The 25,427-nt window shown below is 40.8% G+C and overlaps 1 protein-coding gene across 4 annotated transcripts in view; it reads right to left on the bottom strand.

Annotated features, from left to right (window-relative positions):
* The window catches only part of ATAD2 (ATPase family AAA domain containing 2), a 65,586-nt gene extending 40,889 nt beyond the window's left edge, over positions 1-24,697 (bottom strand). For 3 of the 4 annotated variants that reach the window (XM_066265730.1, XM_066265728.1, XM_066265731.1), the window contains exons 1-8: positions 23,706-24,697; positions 15,618-15,766; positions 11,477-11,526; positions 9,686-9,851; positions 9,019-9,121; positions 8,681-8,768; positions 6,974-7,156; positions 5,489-5,606 (exon numbers count right to left, since the gene is read on the bottom strand). In XM_066265730.1, the coding sequence (XP_066121827.1) occupies positions 5,489-5,606; positions 6,974-7,156; positions 8,681-8,768; positions 9,019-9,121; positions 9,686-9,851; positions 11,477-11,526; positions 15,618-15,766; positions 23,706-23,873 (1,025 nt within the window). In that variant the 5' untranslated portion in view covers positions 23,874-24,697. Of the gene's footprint in view, positions 1-5,488; positions 5,607-6,973; positions 7,157-8,680; positions 8,769-9,018; positions 9,122-9,685; positions 9,855-11,476; positions 11,527-15,617; positions 15,767-23,705 lie in introns of those variants that run through there. The other variant, XM_066265732.1, reaches the window with a different exon arrangement.
* Between the last annotated feature and the right edge of the window lie 730 nt (positions 24,698-25,427).

The raw sequence follows: 25,427 nt of genomic DNA, 5'->3' as shown, positions 1-25,427 counted from the left end.
TCACTTCTATCTTTGGACAGTTTGCAAAAGACAAACAGGAAAACACAACAACAAAGAATCTGGCTACGAAAACCGTTAATTATCCCATTGGCTAGTGATCTGGAGCTTTTTCTGAGTCATAGTGCAATCATGTTAAGTAGGTATTTCCAAAAATATAAAAGATTCACAATCTATTATCTGCACAATGGGGATCCAAAATTTTATACCTAAAAAACTCTGAAACCAAGCTTTTCCATTATATACTTAGCAGTGAAACATAATCTGAAATGTCACAAAGGCAATTCATAGTCTCCATTTGTCCCACTCACTATGTTTATTGATGTTCTGTTCCAGAATGAATGGATTTGACCGAGCAGTGCTGGCCCAGACATCGCTGGAGATGTTTATGCTTTATGTGACTTTTGTAGTCCCCTCCACCCCAAATCTGAATTCTGAAACACAAATGGCCCCAAGGATTTTTTGAAAATGGAGTTATAGAAACCCCAGATATAAACAAGAAAATAATCCTCCACTATCCACCTACTCAAACATGCCAAGAGAATTTTGTGGTCAGCCTGAAACTAGAATTATGTAGTAGAAGTCTGAAATTTTATATGAAAAACTAAGTTATTTAATATTAGCATTAATATTACAAAGAGACTTTACCATATAGACAGATAAGTCACATAACTGCATGTGAATTCAGTATGCATTCACATATAACTAAGACTAATTCCACAATCAAAAAAAGGGCTAAGGCCCTGGCCGGTTGGCTCAGCGGTAGAGCGTCAGCCTGGTGTGCAGGGGACCCGGGTTCAATTCCCGGCCAGGGCACATAGGAGAAGCGCCCATTTGCTTCTCCACCCCCTACCCCTCCTTCCTCTCTGTCTCTCTCTTCCCCTCCCGCAGCCAAGGCTCCATTGGAGCAAAGATGGCCCGGGCGCTGGGGATGGCTCCTTGGCCTCTGCCCCAGGCGCTAGAGTGGCTCTGGTTGCCGCAAAGCGACGCCCCCGGAGGGGCAGAGCATCGCCCCTGGTGGGCGTGCCGGGTGGATCCCGGTCGGGCACATGCGGGAGTCTGTCTCCCTGTTTCCAGCTTCAGAAAAATACAAAAAAAAAAAAAAAAGGGCTAACATTTACTAAGTGCTTCTTGAGATAGGTTGACATACTATCTCATTTAATCTTAAGTAAAACTTTGAAAAACTACGTATTAGTAGGCTTATTTTATAGTGCAAACCAAAGTGGCTCAGTTTAAATAACTTGCTCAAAATATCAAATTTAGTCAATGATGGTGTCAGAATTCAAACTCATGCTTGTATATGCCAAAAACCTTCACTCTACACTACTACTCTGGTGATTTCCAGTTGTTTATTTATAATTCTCACAACACTATGAGATAGGTGCTATTATCCCCATTTTACAGATCAAAAAACTGAAGCACAGGTAGGTTAAGTAGGTTAAGCGCAGGTAACTTAACAAAGGAAACTAGTAAGTGGTGGAACTGAGCTGGCAACCTAAGCTGTCCTCGTTATGGGTCCAGGTTCTTCATAATTATACTGCAGAAAGGCCATTATTTCAGTCTAAAAAAGATTCTAAACACACATACCAACACTTAACACTCATTTATTTTCCATTTTACTAAAAACTTTTGAAAAATTTGGCATGGGCAAGCGCTGCAAACCTAACTAGAGCAAGCAGAGCTGCCAGCTATAGTTCCTTAACAACAAGGAAGGAGTACTTTGGAATACTGGTGAAGCAACTGTGCCTATTATGTTATCTTCTCGTTTACAGGAACCAGTCTTGTTCCAGAACTTTAGACTGAAGTGATGAATATACCTTAAATGACTAGAGGCTATCAACTATAAGGAAGAAAAATAAATCCTGATTAAAAGCCGTATTCCTGAAGCTCTGCTATGAATTAGTTGCCAGAAGACCCTTGGATGATCCTGCACTGTAGCTGAAAGGTTTAACCATATGCTAGGGATACTACTACAAGCAATGTTCAAATGATTCTTTGGACATGTGCTGTGTTTCCATGCCTAAGTAGTTATAGGAGAACATGAACTATAAACAGAAGCTGGTCTCTTGATGAAAAAATAAAAAGGCTCAGCAAATGACTATCATTAAGGTTAGAAAAAGTGAGATGTTCACACCACCTTGCCAAGACAGTTAAAAAAAAAAAAAGGCTTAAGGGCTAATTCAAAAGGTCAGGTGATTATAAGGGTTAGTAAAGACATGGAGAAACTAAAACCCTGGCCGGCTGCTTGTAGGTATGTAAAATGAGGCAGCCATTTGGAAAATAATCTGGCAGTTCCTCAAAGCATTAAATATAGTTACCATCTGACCCAGCAATTCCATTTCTAGGTATATACCCAAGAGAAATAAAAACAAATCCATACAAAAAGTTGTATATAAATGTTCACAGTAGCATTATTCATAACTGCCAAAGAGTGGAAACAACCCAAATGTCCATCAGCTGATAAATGGATAAACAAAATGTTATATTTATACACTGGAATCTCACTTGGCAATAAAGAGAAGTGAAGTACTGACACAAGCTACTACATGGATGAACCCTGAAAGCATTATGCCAAGTGAAAGAAGCTGGTCACAAGATACTCAAAAACCAATCTATAAAGACAGAGTGGATCAGTGGTGGGTGAGGTCTGGGGGGATGGAAGTTTGGAGGGTAGGGCAATAAGAGTACAGTTTTCTTTTTGAGACAAGAAAAATGTTCTAAAATTATTATGGTAATGGTTGCACAACCTGGGAATATACTAAAAGCCACTGAAATGTATACTTTAAATGAGTGAACTATCAACATATAGTATGCAAATTATAGCCCAATAAAGCTGTTATCAAAAAGAAAAAGTTTAAAAGGAGTTATCAAAACCGACACAAAGAAGGTCATCAAGTCAAACAATATGACTCCATTATACAGTTTAAATCTTAGTTCATACTTTAATTGAAACATGTCAGGATCCTTCATTAGTCTATGACATCGAAGAGCAGGAATCCTGGCTTCATCATTCTTATATCCATAGTACTTGGCACATGGTATTGCCCAAACATCTGTTAAATAATTGGAGGGGCCCTGGCCGGTTGGCTCAGCGGTAGAGCGTCGGCCTAGCGTGCGGAGGACCCGGGTTCGATTCCCGGCCAGGGCACACAGGAGAAGCGCCCATTTGCTTCTCCACCCCTCCGCCGCGCTTTCCTCTCTTGTCTCTCTCTTCCCCTCCTGCAGCCAAGGCTCCATTGGAGCAAAGATGGCCCGGGCGCTGGGGATGGCTCTGTGGCCTCTGCCTCAGGCGCTAGAGTGGCTCTGGTCGCAACATGGCGACGCCCAGGATGGGCAGAGCATCGCCCCCTGGTGGATAGAGCGTTGCCCCATGGTGGGCGTGCCGGGTGGATCCCGGTCAGGCACATGTGGGAGTCTGTCTGACTGTCTCTCCCTGTTTCCAGCTTTAGAAAAAATGAAAAAAAAAAAAAATATATATATATATATAAATAATTGGAGAAAAGCTCCTGCACTGAAGGAGTTATGCAACAATGTGAGACACTTTATACAGAGAAAGAATAGACTCTGTGAACCAAATATGGGCTTGAGCATCAGAGGAAAAAAAAAATTCCTACCTGCTACAAGATACATTGTAAATGGTGACTACAGAAGTAGTCTGTCAACAAGTAGGACTTCCAGAAACATAAACCCAGTAAAAATGAGAGAAGAAATTAAATCTCAAAGTAACTACTGGCCTCTTACTTCTGCTGGATGAAATACAGGCCTGTCTCTTGACTAATGTAATTAAGAGCTGTCCTGGGACCTATGATTGTTGGGTATTCCAGGCACGAACAAACACACCTTATTCTCCTTATCTGAAGATGATTAAATCACACTATCAAAATATCAGTCTTTAACAATATTCCAAGGGGCTTTAAAAAGTACCAATAGTGTGGACTCCTATCAAGTGCAATTTATCTTGGACAACCCTGACAGGCTGAACTTGCCTTCCTGGTCCTCCATCCTTCTGGGTTCTAGATGTCAGAAAAGGAATGATGAAATAAGAAATCTAGAATATACACTTGTGATTTTGGTACTTTGAAAATGAAATTAAAAAGATCCAGAAACACAAGTTGTATTTTATTTTTTTTCTAGAAGAAAGGAATTTGTCAACATCTACAGAGGTTTTGTCTTCCATGACCAAAACATGATGAGACAGTCACATTCTAATGGATCAGAAAATCTTTAAGGCCTGGCCTGTGGTGGCAGAGTGGACAGAGTGTCAACCTGGAATGCTGAGGTCACCAGTTCGAAACTGTGGGCTTGCCTGGTGTCAAGGCACATATAACAAGCAAGCAAAAACAAGTGAAGTGAAGCAACTATGAGTTGATACTTCTTGCTTCCCACCTCCTTTTCTCTCTGTAAAATCAATAAATAAAATCTTAAAAAAAAAAAAAAAGAAAGCCTTTTATTACTTGAGAGAAGGAAAAAGTAAAAAGAATTACCTCTTTGGATTTAAATATGACAGACAAGCAACAAATATTGAAATGTAGAAGAACTATATAAATAACTTAAATAGCCAAAGAAAATTAATTTTCCTACTATATAAGAAAAATAAAAATTTTAAATCAATCCAGAAAAAAGATGGTAGTCATGAGAAGTCTAGAAACTACGTAACTTAGAATGTTTGTCATCATGGGAAAATATATTTGTGATAGTCAGTGAAGACAGGACGAAACCTATATCTGAATTAATGTAAAGATTAAAGAAAATAGTTTACATAGCATGCTTAAAAAAAAGCCAGGCATAGCCCTGGCCGGTTGGCTCAGCGGTAGAGCGTCGGCCTAGCGTGCAGAGGACCCGGGTTCGATTCCCGGCCAGGGCACACAGGAGAAGCGCCCATTTGCTTCTCCACCCCTCCGCCGCGCTTTCCTCTCTGTCTCTCTCTTCCCCTCCCGCAGCCAAGGCTCCATTGGAGCAGAGATGGCCCGGGTGCTGGGCATGGCTCTGTGGCCTCTGCCTCAGGCGCTAGAGTGGCTCTGGTCGCAATATGGCGACGCCCAGGATGGGCAGAGCATCGCCCCCTGGGGGGCAGAGCACCGCCCCTGGTGGGCGGGCCGGGTGGATCCCGGTCGGGCGCACGCGGGAGTCTGTCTGACTGTCTCTCCCTGTTTCCAGCTTCAGAAAAATGAAAAAAAAAAAAAAAAAAAAAAAAAAAAAGCCAGGCATATACAGTAAACACTGAAGCAAACACAGCCTATTACTGAAGTGTGGAACAATGGAGTAAATTAAACTACCTTACCATAACTGTTACTAAAATCCCTATTAGAGGAAGCAAAAGCAAATACTAATCAGTGGTAGCAGGAATTAGAGCACTAAAGGCAGAGTTAACTCCTAAATACATGATAAAATTCTATCCTGATACCCTAATCCTAACTAAGACTCTAGAATCCTATCCTAACAAAGCCACAATTATGTTGTCATAAAATCATTTACTATTTCAGAACCAAACCTGTTCATTCGTTTACAATAAGGACTTCTTGGTCCCGCAGAAGACAGTCGATATCTTGGTCTTGCAGGAGAAGCTGGGCCACTATAAAATATGTTGGGCTTTCTCTGATGACGAGGTTCTTAAAAAAGAAAAAAGAGAGAAAATTAGATGGTAATGACATAAATGTTTAAAAATAATTTTGCTCTTCATGTAAAATATTAGTACATATTTACTAAAGAATATTTTACAGTTCATGGTTTTTTTTGTTTTTTTATATATATATTTTTTAATTTTTATTTTATTCTTTTACAGAGAGAGAGAGAGAGTCAGAGAGAGGGATAGACAGGGACAGACAAACAGACAGCAACGGAGAGATGAGAAGCACCAATCATTAGTTTTTCATTGCGCATTGCGACACCTTAGTTGTTCACCGATTGCTTTCTCATATGTGCCTTGACCGCGGGCCTTCAGCAGACCGAGTAACCCCTTGCTTGAGCCAGTGACCTTGGGTCCAAGCTGGTGAGCTTTTGCTCAAACCAGATAAGCCCGCGCTCAAGCTGGTGATCTCGGGGTCTCGAACCTGAGTCCTCGGCATCCCAGTCCGACGCTCTATCCACTTCGCCACCACCTGGTCAGGCACAGTTCATGTTTTAAATCATTTATGTCTATAGGGTTGCTACTGAAGATATGTATAGGCCCTGGCCGGTTGGCTCAGAGGTAGAGCGTCAGCCTGGCGTGCGGGAGTCCTGGGTTCGATTCCCGGCCAGGGCACACAGGAGAAGTGCCCATCTGCTTCTCCACCCCTCCCCCTCTCCTTCCTCTCTGTCTCTCTCTTCCCCTCCCGCAGCCAAGGCTCCATTGGAGCAAAGTTGGTCCGGGCGCTGAGGATGGCTCTGTGGCCTCTGCCTCAGGCGCTAGAATGGCTTTGATTGTGGCAGAGCGACGCCTCAGATGGGCAGAGCATCGTCCTCTGGTGGGCATGCCGGGTGGATCCGGTCGGGCGCATGCGGAGTCTGTCTGACTGCCTCCCCATTTCCAACTTCGGAGAAATACAAAAAAAAAAAAAAAAAAAAAAAAGGAAAGAAAATATGTATAGGCATACACACCAACCAACCAAAACGTGGACTTGCCATAAAGAACCATTATGATTACACTGAAGGGTAACAGCTGAGTATCAGTCCCACAACATGCTCCTAAGTGTGAAGGCACAGCTTTTTAGTATACATCAAAAGCAGTACTTTGAATATAAAAACTGACAAAGTAGAAAGCTGTGAAATCTAAAATAATTAAAGACAGACATGAAATTTCAAAATAGCTCAATTATTTGCTTTGGTCAAAGCTAAAATTTAACTCTGGAAGAAATGACTATTTGCACTTTTAAGATAGGTAAAGAAAGACAACAGCTGTGAGTATTAAGCAAAATAAAGACTTAAAAATAAAGGGCAATAAAGACAAAGGTAATATAATTACATCTCCTTAAAAACAAAAGGAAAAAAAAGCACTTACTTTCCAATGGAGCCTGGTAGTAAACAGTAGCTTTTCTCTGTCTAAGATAATATCGTTTCTGATTATCTTCTTCTCCATCTTCTTCATCATCATCTTCATCTTCATCTTCACCATCAACTTCACCATCATCTTCATCTTCACCATCATCTTCATCTTCTTGGTCTTCACCCTCTTCAGATGATTCTACAGTAAAGAAATACTCTCAGGCCCTGGCCGTTTGGCTCAGTGGTAGAGCATCGGCCTGGTGTGCAGAAGTCCCAGGTCCGATTCCCGGCCAGGGCACACAGGAGAAGCACCCATCTGCTTCTCCACCCCTCCCCCTCTCCTTCTTCTGTCTCTCTCTTTCCCTCCTGCAGCCGAGGCTCCATTGGAGCAAAGATGGCCCAGGCACTAGGGATGGCTCCTTGGCCTCTGCCTCAGGCACTAGAGTGGCTCTGGTCCCCGCAGAGCGACGCCCCGGAGGGGCAGAGCATCACCCCCTGGTGGGCGTGCCGGGTGGATCCTGGTCGGGGGCATGCAGGAGTCTGTCTGTCTCTCCCCGTTTCCAGCTTCAGAAAAATACAAAAAAATAAAATAAAAAAAAGAAATACTCTCAGGACACTCATCAAATGTTAACAATTTTTAACATGGGGGAACTTAGAAAGAAACTCCTGTTAAAATGTATTTACTTCTAGCCTGACCAGGTAGTGGTGCAGTGGATAGAGTGTTGGACTGGGATGCCACGGATCCAGGTTCAAGATCCCGGGTTACCAGTTTGAGGGCGAGCTCATCTGGTTTGAGCAAAGCTTGGACCTAAGGTCGCTGGCTCGAGCAAGGGGTTACTAGGTCTGCTGAAGGCCCACAGTCAAGGCACATATGAGAAAGCAATCAATGAACAACTAAGGTGTCACAACAAAAACCTGATGATTGATGCTTCTCATCTCTCTCCGTTCCTGTCTGCCTATCCCTATCTATCCCTCTCTCTGACTCTGTCTCTGAAAAAAAAAAGTATTTACTTCTAGATTACTCATGGAATCTAATTCTTTCACAACATTAAAGATTTTTTTAATGAAGTAAAAACTTCCAGAGGAAGACAAAATAAAAGGAAGAAAGATGTTTAAAGGCTACTCTCAGTAAGTACCAAACTAAAATTTATGCTATTACTGCTATTATAGGTGACTATAATTAAGCTTCCAAGTAAATGTAACATGTTAACAAATTTGAGTATCTCCTCACATAGCTTTTGCCTTTTTAAATTGGGTTTGGACATTCCATCCAGCCCTTCTGGCTGTCACCAAATTATATAAGACCATAACTCATAATCTACTTATGATAATATAAATCACCAAACACTTAAAATGCATTTTCAAAAAGTAGTTTTCACTCAAAAAAAGTATCATAGTACAGTAATAAGCCCTAAACAGAATAGCAAAACTAATCATTTCTTTCAAAAATTAAAATAGGTAGATATGTGTTGTCTGTACATGCATTACACGAGGAAACCAATTTTATTTGCGTTAGAATTGATTTCAAATACTTTCCCAAGCAAAACATACCATCCTTTTAAGCTCTCCCTGCCCTCACTTTTTTCTATTAAATTATGACTAATCCTCTGATCTCCCCTCAAACTACCATAAATATCAGAGCTCCTGAATAAAAAGGCAACATCTTACTAAATAAATGAACTGAAATTCAAACCCAGAAGATAGAACAAGAGAAAGGACTAACCCACACTGCCTTCTTGATTATCAGTTGTTTCTTCATCAGTTCTTTGAATGCCTTTTTGTTTTCCTCTTGTGTACATAGTAAGATTCCCCTATAAATATTTAAATAAAATCTATTAACATTTAGTGCACCTTTAATATTCAGTGGGACCTTCCAATCTTGCTTGAAATATAATACCTGAAGCTATAAACTCTTATAACTCCAGCAATAATTAATGACTGGTAGAACAAATGCTGAATAAAATGATGACCAAGTTAACCCAAAATGGATAGGTAATATAAAAGGGTTAAACTGAGATGATCAAGTATCAAGTCATCCCCTTGATGGGAGAATGGGTTTACTTCTTTGGTTTCATTGAACACGGCCAAGTCTTCCAGTCCTCTCATTCGCCGCCTACGCATCTTCTTCATGTCGTCCATTTTTTGAAGTACAGCTTCAGCAGTGCTTAAAAAAAATTGGTATAAATATAAACTAAAGCTATAATACAGTACATTTTTAAAAATTTAATCTTCCTTTCATTGTACTCTTTGAGTGCTGGCATTTTAAATATCTCTATTTCTTGATTTACTTGTATAAAAATAGTTTTTATATTTTTTCCAAGAATTTCAATATATATATATATATAGAGAGAGAGAGAGAGAATTATTACGAAGTCCTCTAGTATCATCCTCCTTTATGCTTTCTTTACATAAACTAAATGCATTAAATATTCAGGCCAATCGAGGCCCTGGCTGGATTGCTCAGTTGGTTAGTTATCCTGACATGTGGAGTTTGAGAGTTTGATTCCGTTAGGGCCCATACAAGAATCCGTGAATGACGGCATGAATAAGTGGAACAACAAATTGACATTTTTCTCTCTGTCTCTCTCTCTTCCTCTCTCCCTAGAAATCAATCAATAATATACATAAATTAAGAAAGTATTCAGCAGGCTAGACGAAATTTATGATCCCTCCCCAACAAAGAGTTCTTGTCACCTACATCATCTCTATCTAAATAATTTTTACTTACTTTGTTATAAGCTTGTCAAATAGCACAGACTGGTTCATGGTACTATAACGACTTCTAATCCTACAACTGCGGCGAACTTCAACATCACCGTTCTCCTCATGCAAGCGTTCTGTTGTTTGAACAATGTTTCTAGTCCTCAATGATCGAGTAACTGGAATCATTTTGTCTTCAAAGATGTAGACATAAAAGTGGAAAGATTTGAAACAACAGCATTTATAAAATAATTCTAAAATGAACAACTGAACAGCTACACTGTCACATAACAGGAGTATAATATCTTGAATCTGACCTTTCTTAAAATACTAGAAAACAAAAATGAAGTTACAACATACTCCTACCATATGATCTAGCCATTCCATTCTCGAGAGAAAAGGAAAGATATATGATCCAAAGACTTGGATCCTGCCCTCAAGATGCTTACTCAAACTGTTCAAAGCAGTTTTGTGATAGCCCCACACTGAAAACAACCCAAGTGTTCAACAAAAGATGAATGAATAAAGGAGATGTGAAATACAGTTAAGCACTCATGTAACACTCGATAGGTTCCATGACTGTAAGCACAATGACAAATAATGAAACTAATTTTACCATAGGTTAATTGATATAAAGAAATGTTAAACAAGATGACGTTATTCGAGGATTTGCTGTATATACACAACGGAATACTGTGAAAAAGGAAATCTTGCTGTTTGCAGTAACATGGATGGACCTTGAGGGCATTATGCTAAGTGGAATAAGTCAGATGGAGAAAGAAAAATACAGTATGATATCATGTATATGTGAAATCTAAAAAAATTGAACTCAGAAAAGCCTAACGGTAGTTACCAGGAATTGGGTAGTGAGAGACAAAGGTAGATATTGGTCGAGTTCAGATTTCCAGCTATGAGTAAGTTCTGGGGATCTGCAGCATTAGGATTATAGTTAATAATACTGTATTATATACTTGAAAGTTGCTAAGAGAGATCTTAAATGTTCTCACCACAAAACACAAATGGTAATTATGTGACATGATGCAAGTGTCAGCTAAGTTATGTCAGTAATCATTTTGCAATATATAGGTATATCAAATCAACATTCCTTGTACACCTTGAACTTATTACATCATATGCCAATTATATAACAATAAAATATGCAGGCAACAAGACAGGACAAATTGTGGTATATCTATATGATGGAATACTACTCAGCAACAAAAAACAACTTAGATGATTCTCAAGGTAATTATGCTATGTATGTAGCCAGACAAAAGAGACCCTAGAAAGCTCTCCTGCCTGGAAGCATGCCTGAGCTTGACCCACCTCCCTTTTTCTCCCCAGGCTCATGACCTTGACCCTTCTCTCTCCTAAGCTCCAACGGCCCCTTCTTTAGCCTCTGTAACTTGTTTCCTGAAACCATTTATTCTCTTGCGACTTTCTACATAATCTTTCTTTATATTTTTTTGGGGAAAAGCATAATGTATGGTTCTACTTATAGAATTATAAGTAGAATGTGCTAGAAACATCAAATGAATTGACAGCGACAGAAAGCAGATCAGTGGTTGCTCAGGAATTCTGGTGGGTAGAGGGTATGCAGAGGAGCTGGGGGAACCAGAGATAATAAAAGAAACTAAGAAAAAAATTCAGGGGGTAGTGACCACATTTCCTTATTGTGGTGATGATTTCACGACATGTACTTCTGTCAAAACCAAACAAATTGTACACTTTAAATATGAGAAGTTTATTGTGTCTTAATACACCTGTAAACAAAATATTATATTTTTTAAACATTTAAAATGCCTTTAATAACACTTACCTTTTTTGCACTCTTCTTTTTTTTTATTGGCCTGCTGTCTGGCCAATTGCCTACATGAAAATAAATATTAAATAATTCAACATAATTGACATAATTTTAAGTTCTATATTTCATAATATACAGACTAAGATACAAAGCTAAATCAGCTTGGAAAGTAAGTACTCGTAGATACATAAAAACCCAAAAAAGTGACAAAATAGTACGAGAATATTTGTTTATATAAATTATGTCTAAATAAAGCCTGAGGAACTCACTGTGAAATTCAATGATATATACATTAACTCTTAGCTAAACAGAATTAATCAAAGTATCTTATTTAAAACAAGAAATAAAATCCTTCCTTAACCTAAGTATTTAGGTATAATTAAACCAAGCACTGGACAAAATCAAGACAACATGTTCTATACTACAGGGAAATAGTGATTCTATATCCTTGAGGAATTTGCAACTGTAAACAAAAAAAATGTCCCTTAGAGACATGTTCATTTCCTTCTAAGAACATTTGATGGCAACAGTCTCTACATGAGATTCCATTATTGTTCAGATATAGAAACTCCCATTTGTGAACCAGATATCACACAAACCTGCAGAGAATCTACTGAATTGGAAAGAGTGCTTTCTAAAGCTTAAAAAATAGCCTGACCAGGCGGTGGCGCAGTGGATAGAGCGTCGGACTGGGATGCAGAGGACCCAGGTTCGAGACCCTGAGGTCGCCAGCTTGAGCGCAGACTCATCTGGTATGAGCTAGGCTCACCAGCTTGAACCCAAGGTCGCTGGCTCCAGCAAGGGGTTACTGGGTCTGCTGAAGGCCCGCGGTCAAGGCACATATGAGAAAGCAATCAATGAACAACTAAGGTGTTGCAACGCACAATGAAAAACTAATGATTGATGCTTCTCATCTCTCTCTGTTCCTGTCTGTCTGTCCCTGTCTATCCCTCTCTCTGACTCACTCTCTCTGTAAAAAATAAAAAAAAACCCAAAAAACAAAAACAAATGAAGCTTAAAAAATATATACCCATCCCTCATCTTCTTTCTGAAAATTCAATGAGCAATCAAAATAATATGTATCCTTGATTTATTTTTAGGGACTCAATTTTCCACATTTGGATAGGCTATATCTATTAATCAACCTATGTATCAAGCTATTTGCAAGTAGGCTAGTGAAATTTCAAGTGTGACACTTTAAAATAAAATGTAACCATATTTTCCAGAAGAGTTAACTCATGTATCCTCATAACAATAAATGCAAGTCATCATTAATTCCTTACTTCCTGGAACACAGTTAAGAACCAAGAATAAAATAAAAATTTTTGAGCAATCCATTTACAAGTCCAGGCTTACGCTGTTCACAGGTTCATACAGAGTTTTCACATAAAAAGTGCCCCTCCCTCCATAACATGCAGGCCTACTTTTACACACCAGGCTCCTATTAAATGCTAGGGTCACAATAATTTAAAAAGGGTGTTCTCATTCCTTTCTTTTTTGCCTGAGGAAGGGTAGCACTTTTCCTATAGAGAGCAAACGGGCTGGTAAATGTTTCGTAAACATAGTATTGTAGGCTTGTGTGTCAGTCTCTGTCAACCATTCACACACCCTACCACTGAAACAGGAAAGCGGCCATAGACAGAATGAATGGGCATGCGTATATTCCGTGAAACTATTTACAAAAACAGCTAGCTCAGTTGGTTAGAGCTTCGCTCCCGAAGCACAGAAGTTGCCAGTTTGATACCTGGTCAGGGCACATACAGGAACAGACCAATGTTCCTGCCTCTCTCTCTCCCCTTTCCTCTTTCTCTACAAACAATAATAAAAAAATTAAAAAATAAATTAAAAATTGGTGACTAGAGTTTAGTTAACTCCTGCAAATATGATGAAAGCAATGAATCTTTTCTCCCTAAAAAAATTTATACATACATGTAAGTTTACATATTATTCCAGAGGTTTCATGTGTCCCCTGAACACCACAATTACTGGACCCTAGTCGAGAACTCAAAAAACCAAAATACAGATCCTGCCCTCAAGACACTTACTCAAATCTGTCTGTATTATTTTAACACTATGCGTTTTTACCTGGCCTTTGAGCCCCAAATAGATGGAAAACAAAAGGGGGTGGGGAATATAGAAAGTAAGAGAAGAGATTACTAGTTAGGTGAACTGCACAGCAAAAGGGTCACCCTGACAAGAAACAGGGTAACTACATAAAGCAGAATTCAAAAATACTATAGGCCACTTTATATAATTTTTAAAAATTATTTATCGATTTGAGAGAAAGATATCGATTTGTTGTTCCACTTATTTATACACTCATTGGTTGATTCTTGTATGTGCCCTGATTGGGGATTGAACCCACAACCTTGGCGTATCCAGACAATGCTCTAACCACTTAACTGCCCGTCTAGGGCCACATAATTCTAATATAAGCAGATCCTGATGTTATCATTATACAAAATAATAGTCCTTGTAATAATGGTCTGAATACAGAAAGATGTTTCTAAAAACCAAAACTCTCCACAGAAGTCAAATGGCCAATACCCCTTGAAAAGATAAGTCAACATTATTAACTATCAAAAAATGCAAATCAGAACTACAGTGAAATACTTCATAACCACTAAAATGGCTAAAACCAAGGACAGACAGATGATGACAAATGCTGACCAAAATGTGGAGAAAGTGGAACCCTCATACATTGCTGGTAGAAATGTAAATGCTACAGCTGCTTTGGACAACAGTTTTGCAGTTCTTCAACAACAAAACAGTGGCCATTTGACCCAGCAATTAACTCCTGGGTATATACAAAAAAAAATTCAAAACCCTATGTACAAAAATTTGTACACCAGTGTTCATAGTATTATTCATAATTGCCAAAAAGTGGAAACAGTCCAAATGTCCATCAACTAATGAGTGGATAGAACAAAATGTGACATATTCATATTATGGGATCTTATTTGGCAAGAAAAAGAATGAAATGCTAATAATACTACAATATAGACAAATCTTCAAATTAATACACCAAGCAAAGGAAGCCAGACTCAAAGGGCATATATCGTATAATTCCACTTATCTAAAATGTCCAGAATAAGCAAGTCTATAGAGACAGAAAGTAGATTAGTGACTCTCTCCACTATTTATTTATTTATGTATGTATGTATGTATGTATGTGTGAGACAAAGACAGAGCGGGAGGGACAGAGAGAGAGAAAGAGAGAGGGACAAGAAGGGAGAGAGATGAGAAGCATCAATTCTTTGCTGTGGTGCCTTAGTTGTTCATCAATTGCTTTCTCATATGCATTGACGGGGGCTTGGGGTAGGGTGTGGCGCTCACCGTGCTCAAGCCAGTGGCCTTGGGCTTAGGTGGCGACCTCAGGGTTTTGAACCTGGGTCCTCGGCGTCCCAGTTCAACATTCTCCCCACTGCACCACAGCCTGGTCAGGCTCTCCTCACTTTTTAAGAGTGGGAGGGCCTGACCAGTCGGTGGCACAGTGGATAGAGCATTGGATTGGGATGCAGAGGACCCAGGTTCGAGACTCCGAGCGAAGCTCATCTGGTTTGAGCAAAAGCTCACCAGCTTGAGCCCAAGGTCGCTGGCTCGAGCAAGGGGTTACTCGGTCTGCTGAAGGCCCGCGGTCAAGGCACATATGAGAAAGCAATCAATGAACAACTAAGGTGTCACAACAAAAAACTAATGATTGATGCTTATCTCTCTCCGTTCCTGTCTGTCTGTCCCTATCTATCCCTCTCTCTGAGTCTCTCTCTGTCACTATAAAAAATAAAAGATAAAATAAAAAAAAAAAAAAGAGTGGGAGGATTTCAGTCTTCTAAGTCATTATGAGTAATTTATGAGAAGAACTAATGTAAAAATTATTTCAACAAATAATTTCTTTTTCTAATTAATGCTTCCTCCCACTTATGTTAAGCCCACCAAAGTGGGGAGAAAAATTAAGCTTTTGAGTTAATTAAGATTAGATTAATAATGGTCAGGCCATTATTAAATTTTTAATTCAATAATATTTGTGGCCATTTCATTTCAGATAAATTATATTTTATAACCCTGAATCTTAATAACCAGTCAAGAATACACTTAAAAATTAAATGCAAATCCTAAATTACTTTAAAATTGTTTTGAATTAGATACCTTGTATTACCTTGTAAAACGCCTGCCATTAGAGTGTTTCTCCGTTATTGCCATAGTCTTATCAAAACTAGAATCGGAAGAATTCTGTCCATTCTTTCTCAAAGACCTTAAAGCACGTTTCCGGTGGTAGGTTTCAACTTCCTTAACTGAAGACCCATCCTTCAAGAAAAATTAGAAAGGCCAAGAAAAAGAAAATTACGAAATCCATCTGTTTTTCCTTAATCAGAATTCTCAAGTTAAAATACTCCTAAGTTTTCTCTGACTATAATTTTGTGCAGAACCATTTTGCATCTTTCCAATAGTTAATATAGGATAATCATCTTACAGCCCTGACCAGATAGCTTGGTTAGAGCATCATCCTGAAGCTCAGAGGTTGCCAGTTCAAATCCCAGTGAGGGCATATACTAGAACAGATAAATGTTGCTGTCTCTCTCTAAAAAATCACTGTCTGACTGTCTCTCCCTGTTTCCAGCTTCAGAAAAAAAAAAAAAATCAATAAAATAAAAATAATTCTAGAATAATCATTTAAAATATCGCCAATGTCTATAAAATGGCTAATGTAAGACTTATTGAGGTTTATAATTCTATTTCAAAACAAGTAGTCTAGATAGACAGTGAAGTTTTCCACCACAGTAAAAAAGATGTAATAGTTCATAAAAGTAAGTAGTCCTTTAAGGCTACAAAAATAAAAAAGATACATACACACCACTGCCTGCCATGCGATCACTGGCCAATCTTAAAATAATTGGACTATTAAATTATACTAATTATGGCTTGGAAGACAAAGTTATTATGCCTATTTTGCCCAGATAATATAACTAAATTCAAAGACTGTTTAGTTATGTTAATCTGTTGTACAAAATAACCCCCAGGGCTTTATGTACTATACTTTGCTTTTGCACAATAGACTCCAGGTTAATGGGCTGCTTTATGAGCTACAGAAATTCTATCATAAACTTCTCAGAAGTCCATACACAACCTCATGTAAAGGATGCTTTCACATTAGAAGAGAAGGCAGCCTGACCCGTGGTGGTGACAGTGAATAAAAATGCAGAGGTCGCAGAGTCGAAAACCAGAATTGCCCAGTCAAGCACATACGCAAAGTAACTAAGAATTGATACTTCTTGTTCCTCCCCCCTGACTTTCTCTTTCCTCTCTAAAAATAAATAAATGAAACCTTAGAAAAAAAGAAGGCAAAAGTACCTAACAACTCTGTAAGTCAATGCCTTACTAGTCTGAAAATTGATAATTTTAGAAAAACAGACAGTATTAAAAAAAAAAAAAAAAACATACTAACCACCCCCTACATCCTACCAGCCTTACCAGGTTATTGTTTTTGTTTTTTTAAATTAATTTATTTATTTATTCATTTCAGTGAGGGAGAGGGAGAGAGGGAGGAAGAGAGAGGGGGGAGGGGGAGGGAGGGAGGACCAGGAAGCATCAACTCTCATATGTGCCTTGACTAGGCAAATGTAAGGTTTCGAACTGGCGACCTCAGCATTCCAGGTTGACACTTTATCCACTGCACCACCACAGGTCAGGCCTGGTTGTTTTTTGTTTTAATCAGGACATTTTATCATTTAATTTTGTTTCGGGCAGAATATTTGATTGGTTCACAAGTTAAAAACATGTATACCAAAGGATTTGTGTAAGAATTGGACAAGTACTTAATAAAGTATTAAGTGGCATATATGACTTGTTAGCACTTTTCTCAGTGTACTTTTAAACAGAGGTGGGCAAAAATGGGCTTAGTTATAATGCTAATAAATAATACAATTAATAAGTAATACAAGAATAAACTGTTTTGTGTACTCATAGCTGTAAACCTACTTTTGCTAACCCTATTTAAGGATGTTTGAAAAAAAGATATCTACACTTTTAGGTAGGTGTATTATTTTTTAAAACAAACATCTACAGCTAGGATGGGTGTAATGTAATATAAGACTTTCCAAGGAAAATTTGAAGAGAATCAACTTCTAGATTCTCAACTTCCACATGTACTTTTTCTTAAAACTGATCTGCCTAAGAAGGCAGCCCTAACACAAGGCATCCACTTTCATTCACCCAGTGTCCTATCTCTCTCACTCATTCTGAATCTCACTATTGAGGACTGCCTCCAGGCCTTAAGAACCTTCCTAAGGCCAAACAAAGAAAAATACTAGTGAAGGTGTTAAGAAATTGAATGACCCTGGCCGGTTGGCTCAGTGGTAGAGCGTCGGCCTGGCGTGCAGGAGTCCCGGGTTCGATTCCCGGCCAGGGCACACAGAGGCGCCCTTCTGCTTCTTCACCCCTCCCCCTCTCCTTCCTCTCTCTCTCTCTCTCTCTCTCTTCCCCTCCCACAGCCAAGGCTCCATTGGAGCAAAGATGGCCTGGGCGCTGAGGATGGCTCTGTGGCCTCCGCCTCAGCTGCTAGGATGGCTCTGGATGCAACAAAACGATGCCCCAGAGGGGCAGAGCATCGCCCCCTGGTGGGCATGCCGGGTGGATCCGGTCGGGCGCATGCAGGAGTCTGACTGCCTCCCCGTTTCCAGCTTCAGAAAAATGCAAAAAACAGAAAAAAAGAAATTGAATGACTAAGCTAGGCAACAGAATCCTCACCTTTGTTAAGTGGTTTCCAATTCTTTGCTTTCAACAAAATTGAAGAGACCTAATTAAGCTAAGAGACCATTTAAAATAAAGTTTGGCAAATGATTTTGGCATAAAAGCCAGAAAAAGTGAATGACACGGCTAAACAAAACTCCTTTCACTACTCTCTACTTATTTATATGGACATTTTCTCAGTGCTTAAAATTCTAAAAAGGAATTGATGTCAAACACTATTATCAGCAGTAAAATTTACCAACAAATATGTGAATTGGGTGGGTAGGATTTCAGGGGTGAAATCCTAATGCAATTTTACTTTCTATGCTTAATCATTTTAATAAAAATTGTTTTTTTTTTGTTTCGATCAACTGAATATTAGTAATTATAATTCAATACGCAAAAATTTTACATCAGAGCCTTGTGAGCATAGAAAAGTGGGGAAGATTTTCAAATTATGATTTACAGGTATAAAAGTACAATAATAAACAACTTTAATGCATAAAAATATATCAAGATTAAATACTGTGGATTGGAAATACAAATTAAGAGAGAAAAGCAGCCTGACCAGGCAGTGGTGCAGTGAATAGAGCGTCGGACTGGGATGTGGAAGGACCCAGGTTCAAGACCCCAAGGTCACCGGCTTAAGCGCAGGTTCATCTGGTTTGAGCAAAAAGCTCACTAGCTTGAACCCAAGGTCACTGGCTCGAGCACGGGGTTACTTGGTCTGCTGAAGGCCCACGGTCAAGGCACATATGAGAAAGCAATCAATGAACAACTAAGGTGTCGCAACGCGCAACAAAAAACTGATGATTGATGCTTCTCATCTCTCTCTGTTTCTGTCTGTCTGTCTCTGTCTGTCTGTCTCTGTTTATCCCTCTCTCTGACTCTGTCTCTGTAAAAAAAAATAAATAAAATTTTAAAAAAAGAAAAAAGTAGAATCAAGGCAAAATTTGACTGCTAAAAGTTTATTCGCATATTATTTTAAAGTTCCAAGACAGGTATCAAATAGCTATAGTTTTTAGATTCCAGTGGATACTTGTAAAAGTCTGATGTAATAGTTTTATTTTTTAATGGCAACATTAGATGACAAAAATGATCTTGATGTGGGGGAAACTTAGCACCTTAAATATGTACAAGAGAATATAGAGCTAAAAATATTTACTATCAGAATAGTGAAATAATTTTTTGATGACAACATTTGTATGTTTCCTCATATATGAGGCTCTTAGAGCCATCAAATTCATAGAAACAGAATGTAGAATGGTGGTTGCCAGAGATTGGGAGGAGGGAAGAATCAGGAGTTAATGTTTAATGGGTAGAGCGTTTTAGTTTTTGAAGATAAAAAAATTCTGCATAGATGATGGCAATGGTTGCAGAACCTGAATGTACCCAATGCTACAGAGCTGTACATTTAAAAAATGCTTCAAGTGGTACATCTTGTTATCTGTATTTTAATAAAAAAGAAAGTAAATGTAACCATATTCTAGAAGATAATTTTAAAAAATGTTTCCAAAATTTATTTTTAATGGTCTCTTAGCTTACTTAGGTCTCTTCAATTTTGTTGAAAGCAAAGAATTGGAAAGCACTTAACAAAGGTGATTCTGTTGCCCAGCTTAGGTAAAAGAAAGGAGGAGGAGTAAACAACAGGGAAAAGATCCCTTGAGAAACCTGGAAGATTTGATGTTTTAAGTGGTATAAGAGAATCTTTCATTGTAGTAAGTGGCTTAGTCCATCCTTTCTAAATAAGCACTAGGCATCAAGAAAAGCTCTCCTCGGCCCTGGACGGTTGGCTCAGTGGTAGAGCGTTGGCCTGGCATGCAGAAGTCCCGGGTTCAATTCCCGACCAGGGCACACAGGAGAAGCGCCCATCTGCTTCTCCACCCCTCCCCCTCTCCTTCCTCTCTGTCTCTCTCTTCCCCTCCCCAGTGCCATTGGAGCAAAGATGGCCCGGGCGCTGGGGATGGCTCCTTGGCTTCTGCCCCAGGTGCTAGAGTGGCTCTGGTTGCAACAGAGTGACAGCCCCTGGTGGGCGGCTGGGCGCATGTGGGAGTCTGTCTGACTGTCTCTCCCCGTTTCCGGCTTCAGAAAAATACAGGGAAAAAAAAAAAAAAAGAAAAGAAAAGCTCTCAACAGTGTGGAGGACAAAAATTAAAAAAACACCCAAAACCCCAGGTTATTTGGGAATCACTTTATAGAGTTATGTCCTAGGGAACTTTAAATTATCAGTAACTTCCAAAAATGTTTCTACAAAAAACATTATATGAAGTGAGATAAGCATCAGCAGATGACCTTTTGGTGTACAAAGCATTCTTTTCCTATGTAAACATATTCACATGATTCTAAAATCTGAGTAATACTATTTGTTTTGTAACTTTTTTTCTAGCAATACATTTTCCCACATCATAGATATTTTTCTAAAAATCATTTTCCCCATGGATTTGAAAGAGAGAGAGAGAGAGAGAAGCATCGACTTGTTATTCCACATAGCTGAGCACTCACTGGTCGCTTCACCTATGTGCTTTAAATGGAGATTGAACCTGCAACCTCCACGTGTTCCAGGGGAGGACTCTATCCACTGAACCACCTGGTCAGAGCCTAAAAATCTTTAAATGAATGAATAGTATTCCACTCATTACATCAATCTATTTAACAAATTGCTTAATATATCACACATTTAGGTTATCTGCAATTTTTGTGTCATAAACAGATTATCTTGTGTACATCTGATTTCTGAAGGAAACTAGCATAGTTATTAAACTAAAGTCACATTTTTGAGATGGCTAATCAAAATAATTCTAAGAGGTATGTTAAATGCTAACTCATAACAATAATTAGCACTAGATGATAAAACTGGGGACTTTCACTTTGTTTTTTACATTTTTATAACATGACTATCAGAAAAGATTCCTAAGAAGTAAAAAAAAAAAAAAATAGAAATCACGCTTAATCTGAAAACTAAACCTGGAGATATAATGTCTTCATTTATTCTCTGGCTAAAAACCTATTTAAATATTGGCAGCACGGATAGTTTTTTCTTTTAATATTTATTTTATTGATTTTAGAGAGGGAGGGAGGGAGGGAGGGAGGGAGGGGAAGAGGGGGCAGAAGGGGGAGAGGAGGAGAGACAGAGAGAGAGAAACTGGAACACCAATCTGTTCCTGTATGTGCCCTGACCAGGGATCAAATAGACAACCTCTGTGCTTCGGAACAATGCTAACCAACTGAGCTACTGGGCCAGGGCTGATAATTCTTTTAAAATGTTAAAAGAAAAATATATATTCTGTTAGATTTTAAGTCTGTTATAATCTTACAGAATTAGTAAATTTGAGAGCATGCAACAGTAGAATAACAAAAGTTTTCCCCCAAAGCAGACACACTGCAGAATAGAAATATTTTGATGTTGTTTTCCAACAGAAGATCAAGCTTATTAAAGCCTTAAATTCATAAGAAAAAATACCTATGGAAGTCAGTTGGTTAATTCAAGTATCAATTCAACAAATAAGGATTACATTGTATTTTTAAAATTATAGCTATAACACTGACATAAAACATATCCACTCAGACTTTGAAGCTTGAACAGCAGTATATTCTAATGCACAATTGTGTGTTATACCAAATATAGTTGTAATATCCCTTCATAGCTTTATCTTTAAACATAGGTGTGGTCAATTCCTCACCTTCAATCCATTCTATGAGCTCTAACACACTGTTAGAGCAAGGACCATCAACAACACATATGTATATAAGGGTGGAAAAGAGGGAGACCAGTCAAGAATCTATTTTAATAATCCAGGCAATAATCCCTTGAACCAGCATGGCAACAGCAGACCTGAGAGATGGTAAGAATCTGAATATATTGTGAAACCAGAGCCAACAAATTTTGCTAACATAAAATGGCAAAGTCAAGGACGACCGTAAGGTTTTTGGCCCGAGGAACTGGAAAAGACAGAGTGGCCATTACCTAAAATGGACTGTTTTTAATAACGGACAATGACTAAGTTCTAACTAAAGTATATGCCAAGTGCTCAGGTAATCTCTTTACACTCATGATCACATTTAATTCTCACTACTCAAGTGGTGGGTATCCCCTTTTAATGTGTAGAAACCTGCTGATTATTGTTGAGATTCAAAACTAACAGATGTTTATTTAGCCAGTATTCAATACATTACAATCACAGGATCTAGCATTGCCCTGAAGGTAACATTCAGTTGGCTCTTCTGAACACAGGTCAATTGTCACCTGTGTTCAGTGTAGAAGTGACTGGCCTCCCCAGATCTCTACCAACTTGTGCACATGCTAGAGAAACAGAACCTGAAAGTACGGAGGTTGTTTTTGCAACTCAGAATCAATTTCAGAGACCAAGCAGGATTCTTCACTCCCTCGGCAGAGGGAGCACCTAGCGTGCCAGGGTATCGACACCAGAAACGGACAACTCGCTTCTGAGCACGATCGTGGCCCTCTCTACGTCGGTCCTTCTCTCCCAGCCCACAAGCCTCTTCGTGGCCATTCTTTCGGACCTCCCCGTTTCGAACCCTCTCTGGTCCTCTTCTTCCCAACCCAAACCTGCCCTCCCTTCAATAGAACTAGACCCCTTCCTGCTGCCTTAATTCTACTAGCGTTGGCCCCCTAACTTCTCCAACCTTTCCTTACTGCTGTCCCCTCCACCCGTGCGTCTTTCAAAAGCTGGGTGGGAGGAGTGTGGAGGGAGGGAGAGAGAAGCACGTCTCTCAAGACTTGACTGCTCCACCCCCTTGGAAACTTCCCCGACAGACGCTGTTTATGGCTGCAGCACGGATTAACAGAGGGGAACGGTTTGGAGGAGAGAACCCAGGCTCCCGTCTGAGCGCTACCACTTGTGGTTAGAGCTCGGGCCCGCTTCTCCATCCGTAGGAAGCCTGTGCTACCCCCGCCCGCCCCCGCGCGCAGGGAGCTGTCAGGAGGCTGGAGGGAAGCGGGCGCACAGGAAACGCTGGTCTCCGTCCCTCCACATTATGCAACCTGGTATTTATTCACTGCGCTCCTATTACGGAACCGCTCTGCGGCTCACAGGGAGGTCAGGGAGCCGAAACTGCGCTCTTTCCCCCCCGGGGTCCCTACACCTCGCCTCTGCCCACGTCCAGTTGACAGTCCACGTGCGGTGCACGCGCTGGACTGCTGCGGACCCCCGGGTGGCTGCGGACCCCGGCGGGAGCCCGGGCGCCGGTGGCGGAGCGGGGAGGTGGGGGTGGGGCAGCGCCCCGAGCCAAGCTCACCCCTCCACCGCACGCCGGCTCCGGGGCTTCGGCCTCTCCGGGCGTCCAGGGGGTGGGAAGGGCTCAGCCCGTTCCCAGACAGCCCGACTGTGCCCCACCCAGCCCCCTCGGGGCTCCGATCTCAGGGAGCTTCCATTTCACCCGTCCTAGACAGCACTCCTCCCATGCACCGCCCGCGACTGTCCCCGGGCCGCGCGGCCCTCCCGCGGGACCCGCCCGGGCAGCGGGCCGGCGCTCCGGGCCCGCCCCAGCCGGTACTCACGCCCGCGGCGGCCGCGGGGCCGGCGGACTGCTCAGCCGCGCGGGCCGAGCGGAGCCGCCTCCGGCCGATCTGCCCCAGGCTCAGGAACTCGTTGGACAGGTCCAGGGAGCTCGCGGCCGAAGTGGCGGAGTGGCTGTGAAGCTCCAGACTGCTACGGAGGACCACCATCTTCTCTCGCCCCGGGCCCTTCGGTCGGCGGCGGCAGACGAGCCCGAGTGCCAGCGGGCTCCGGCTCCGGCTCCTGCGCTTCCGCGCTCTGAATTCTGGCGCCACAAGCTCCGCGCCCGCGGCCGCAGCGCGCGCGCCCGGGATCCCTCCGCCGGCCGTCCCGCCCACGCCGCCGGCCGAGCCCCACGGCTCGGCACTGTCTTCCCCCTCCGTGCGGCGGAGGGCCGCGGGCCGAGGTGCGGAGAGCCTGCGTCCGCAGTGCCGAGGCTCTGAGCGGACAGTGCCGGGAGGACGCTGACTTATTTCTCTTGCAGAGTTCCGGTTCTCTGAGCTCGGCGGAGGGAGACGGCGGGTGGCGGCGCGAAGTCTGGTTTGGAATTTTGGCGCGAGGATTCAGAGGGGGAAGGGAGACCCCGCCTGCTCTGATTGGCTGGCGGGGCTTCTGCCCGCCCCTTCGGACACCTGCCTTCAGCTTTCCTAGAGCAAGATTCTAATGTAAAATGTTGAGTCCTTGCCTGGAGGGGTAGAAAACGTTTAGCTTTTGATGAGTTTTGATAAGAGCTTTTTACTTATACCCTAACAAAAAACCACTTCAAAAGAGAGCAGTATGGGAGTTAAAAGCGCAGGTTCTGTCCCCAGCACTGCCTTATCCCAAGTATAGGATCTTAAGCAAATTATTCACCTTTTCGGGTCTTAATTTTCTCACCTTTAACTAGCTATAATACCTGAAGTTCTAAGATATTATTATACCTTAGAACCATGTCTGCACTTATGTTTGTTACTATTATAGAATTACAGGAAAATGGCTTTTAAGATGACTGCAGTTGGCTGACTAGTTTGAAATAGATAACATGGTGAATGCTCAGGATGTGAGTCCTAGTGAAACAAACAAAAGCTATTTATTGATTTGGATAACTACATTTCCTTAATTCAACATTTATTAAATATTTATTGAGCATCTATTTTGTGCTGGGCACTATTCTATGCACTGGGGATACAGCAGTGAACAAACAAGCAGAAATGCTGGTGGAAGGAGAAAGACAAACGAAATATGTTTGTAAAAAGGTGGTAAGTATTGCAGAGAAATATAAAGTAGGGAAGGGGAAAGGAATGTGCAGTTTTAAACAGGGTGATTAGGGATGTCTCACCCAAAAGTATAAAGACAAGTTAAGCAAAAGTAACTGGGAGAAGACAAGTGCAAGCAGAGGAAAAGAGCAGCTGGTAGCAGATCCTGCAGGGCTGCAGGCCTCCATTTTAACTTTTTATTTTAAGTGAGATGAAAAGACAAGAAGATTTTGAACAGAGATGTGACTTATTCTGACCTTTTGAAAGAACCCCTCTTGCTGCTGCGTATAGAAGACAGTATTTGGGACATAACTAAAGTAAAAAATTTATCTGAACTTCAGTTTTGATGGAATGTCCTGTATTTTTATTTGCTACGTCGTCGGGCAGTCCTCATTAGGAGGCCACAGCAAGTATCCAGGCATGAGATGAGGGTGACAGAGTGTGAAAGCAGTAGAGAGGTAATGAGAAGTGGTCAAATTATGGGTATAT

The sequence above is a fragment of the Saccopteryx bilineata genome, chromosome 3 (assembly GCF_036850765.1).
Source record: "Saccopteryx bilineata isolate mSacBil1 chromosome 3, mSacBil1_pri_phased_curated, whole genome shotgun sequence".
Taxonomy (NCBI): Eukaryota; Metazoa; Chordata; class Mammalia; order Chiroptera; family Emballonuridae; genus Saccopteryx; species Saccopteryx bilineata.
The sequence above is the reverse complement of the archived record's forward strand: the minus strand, read 5'-3'. Positions and strand labels throughout refer to the sequence as shown.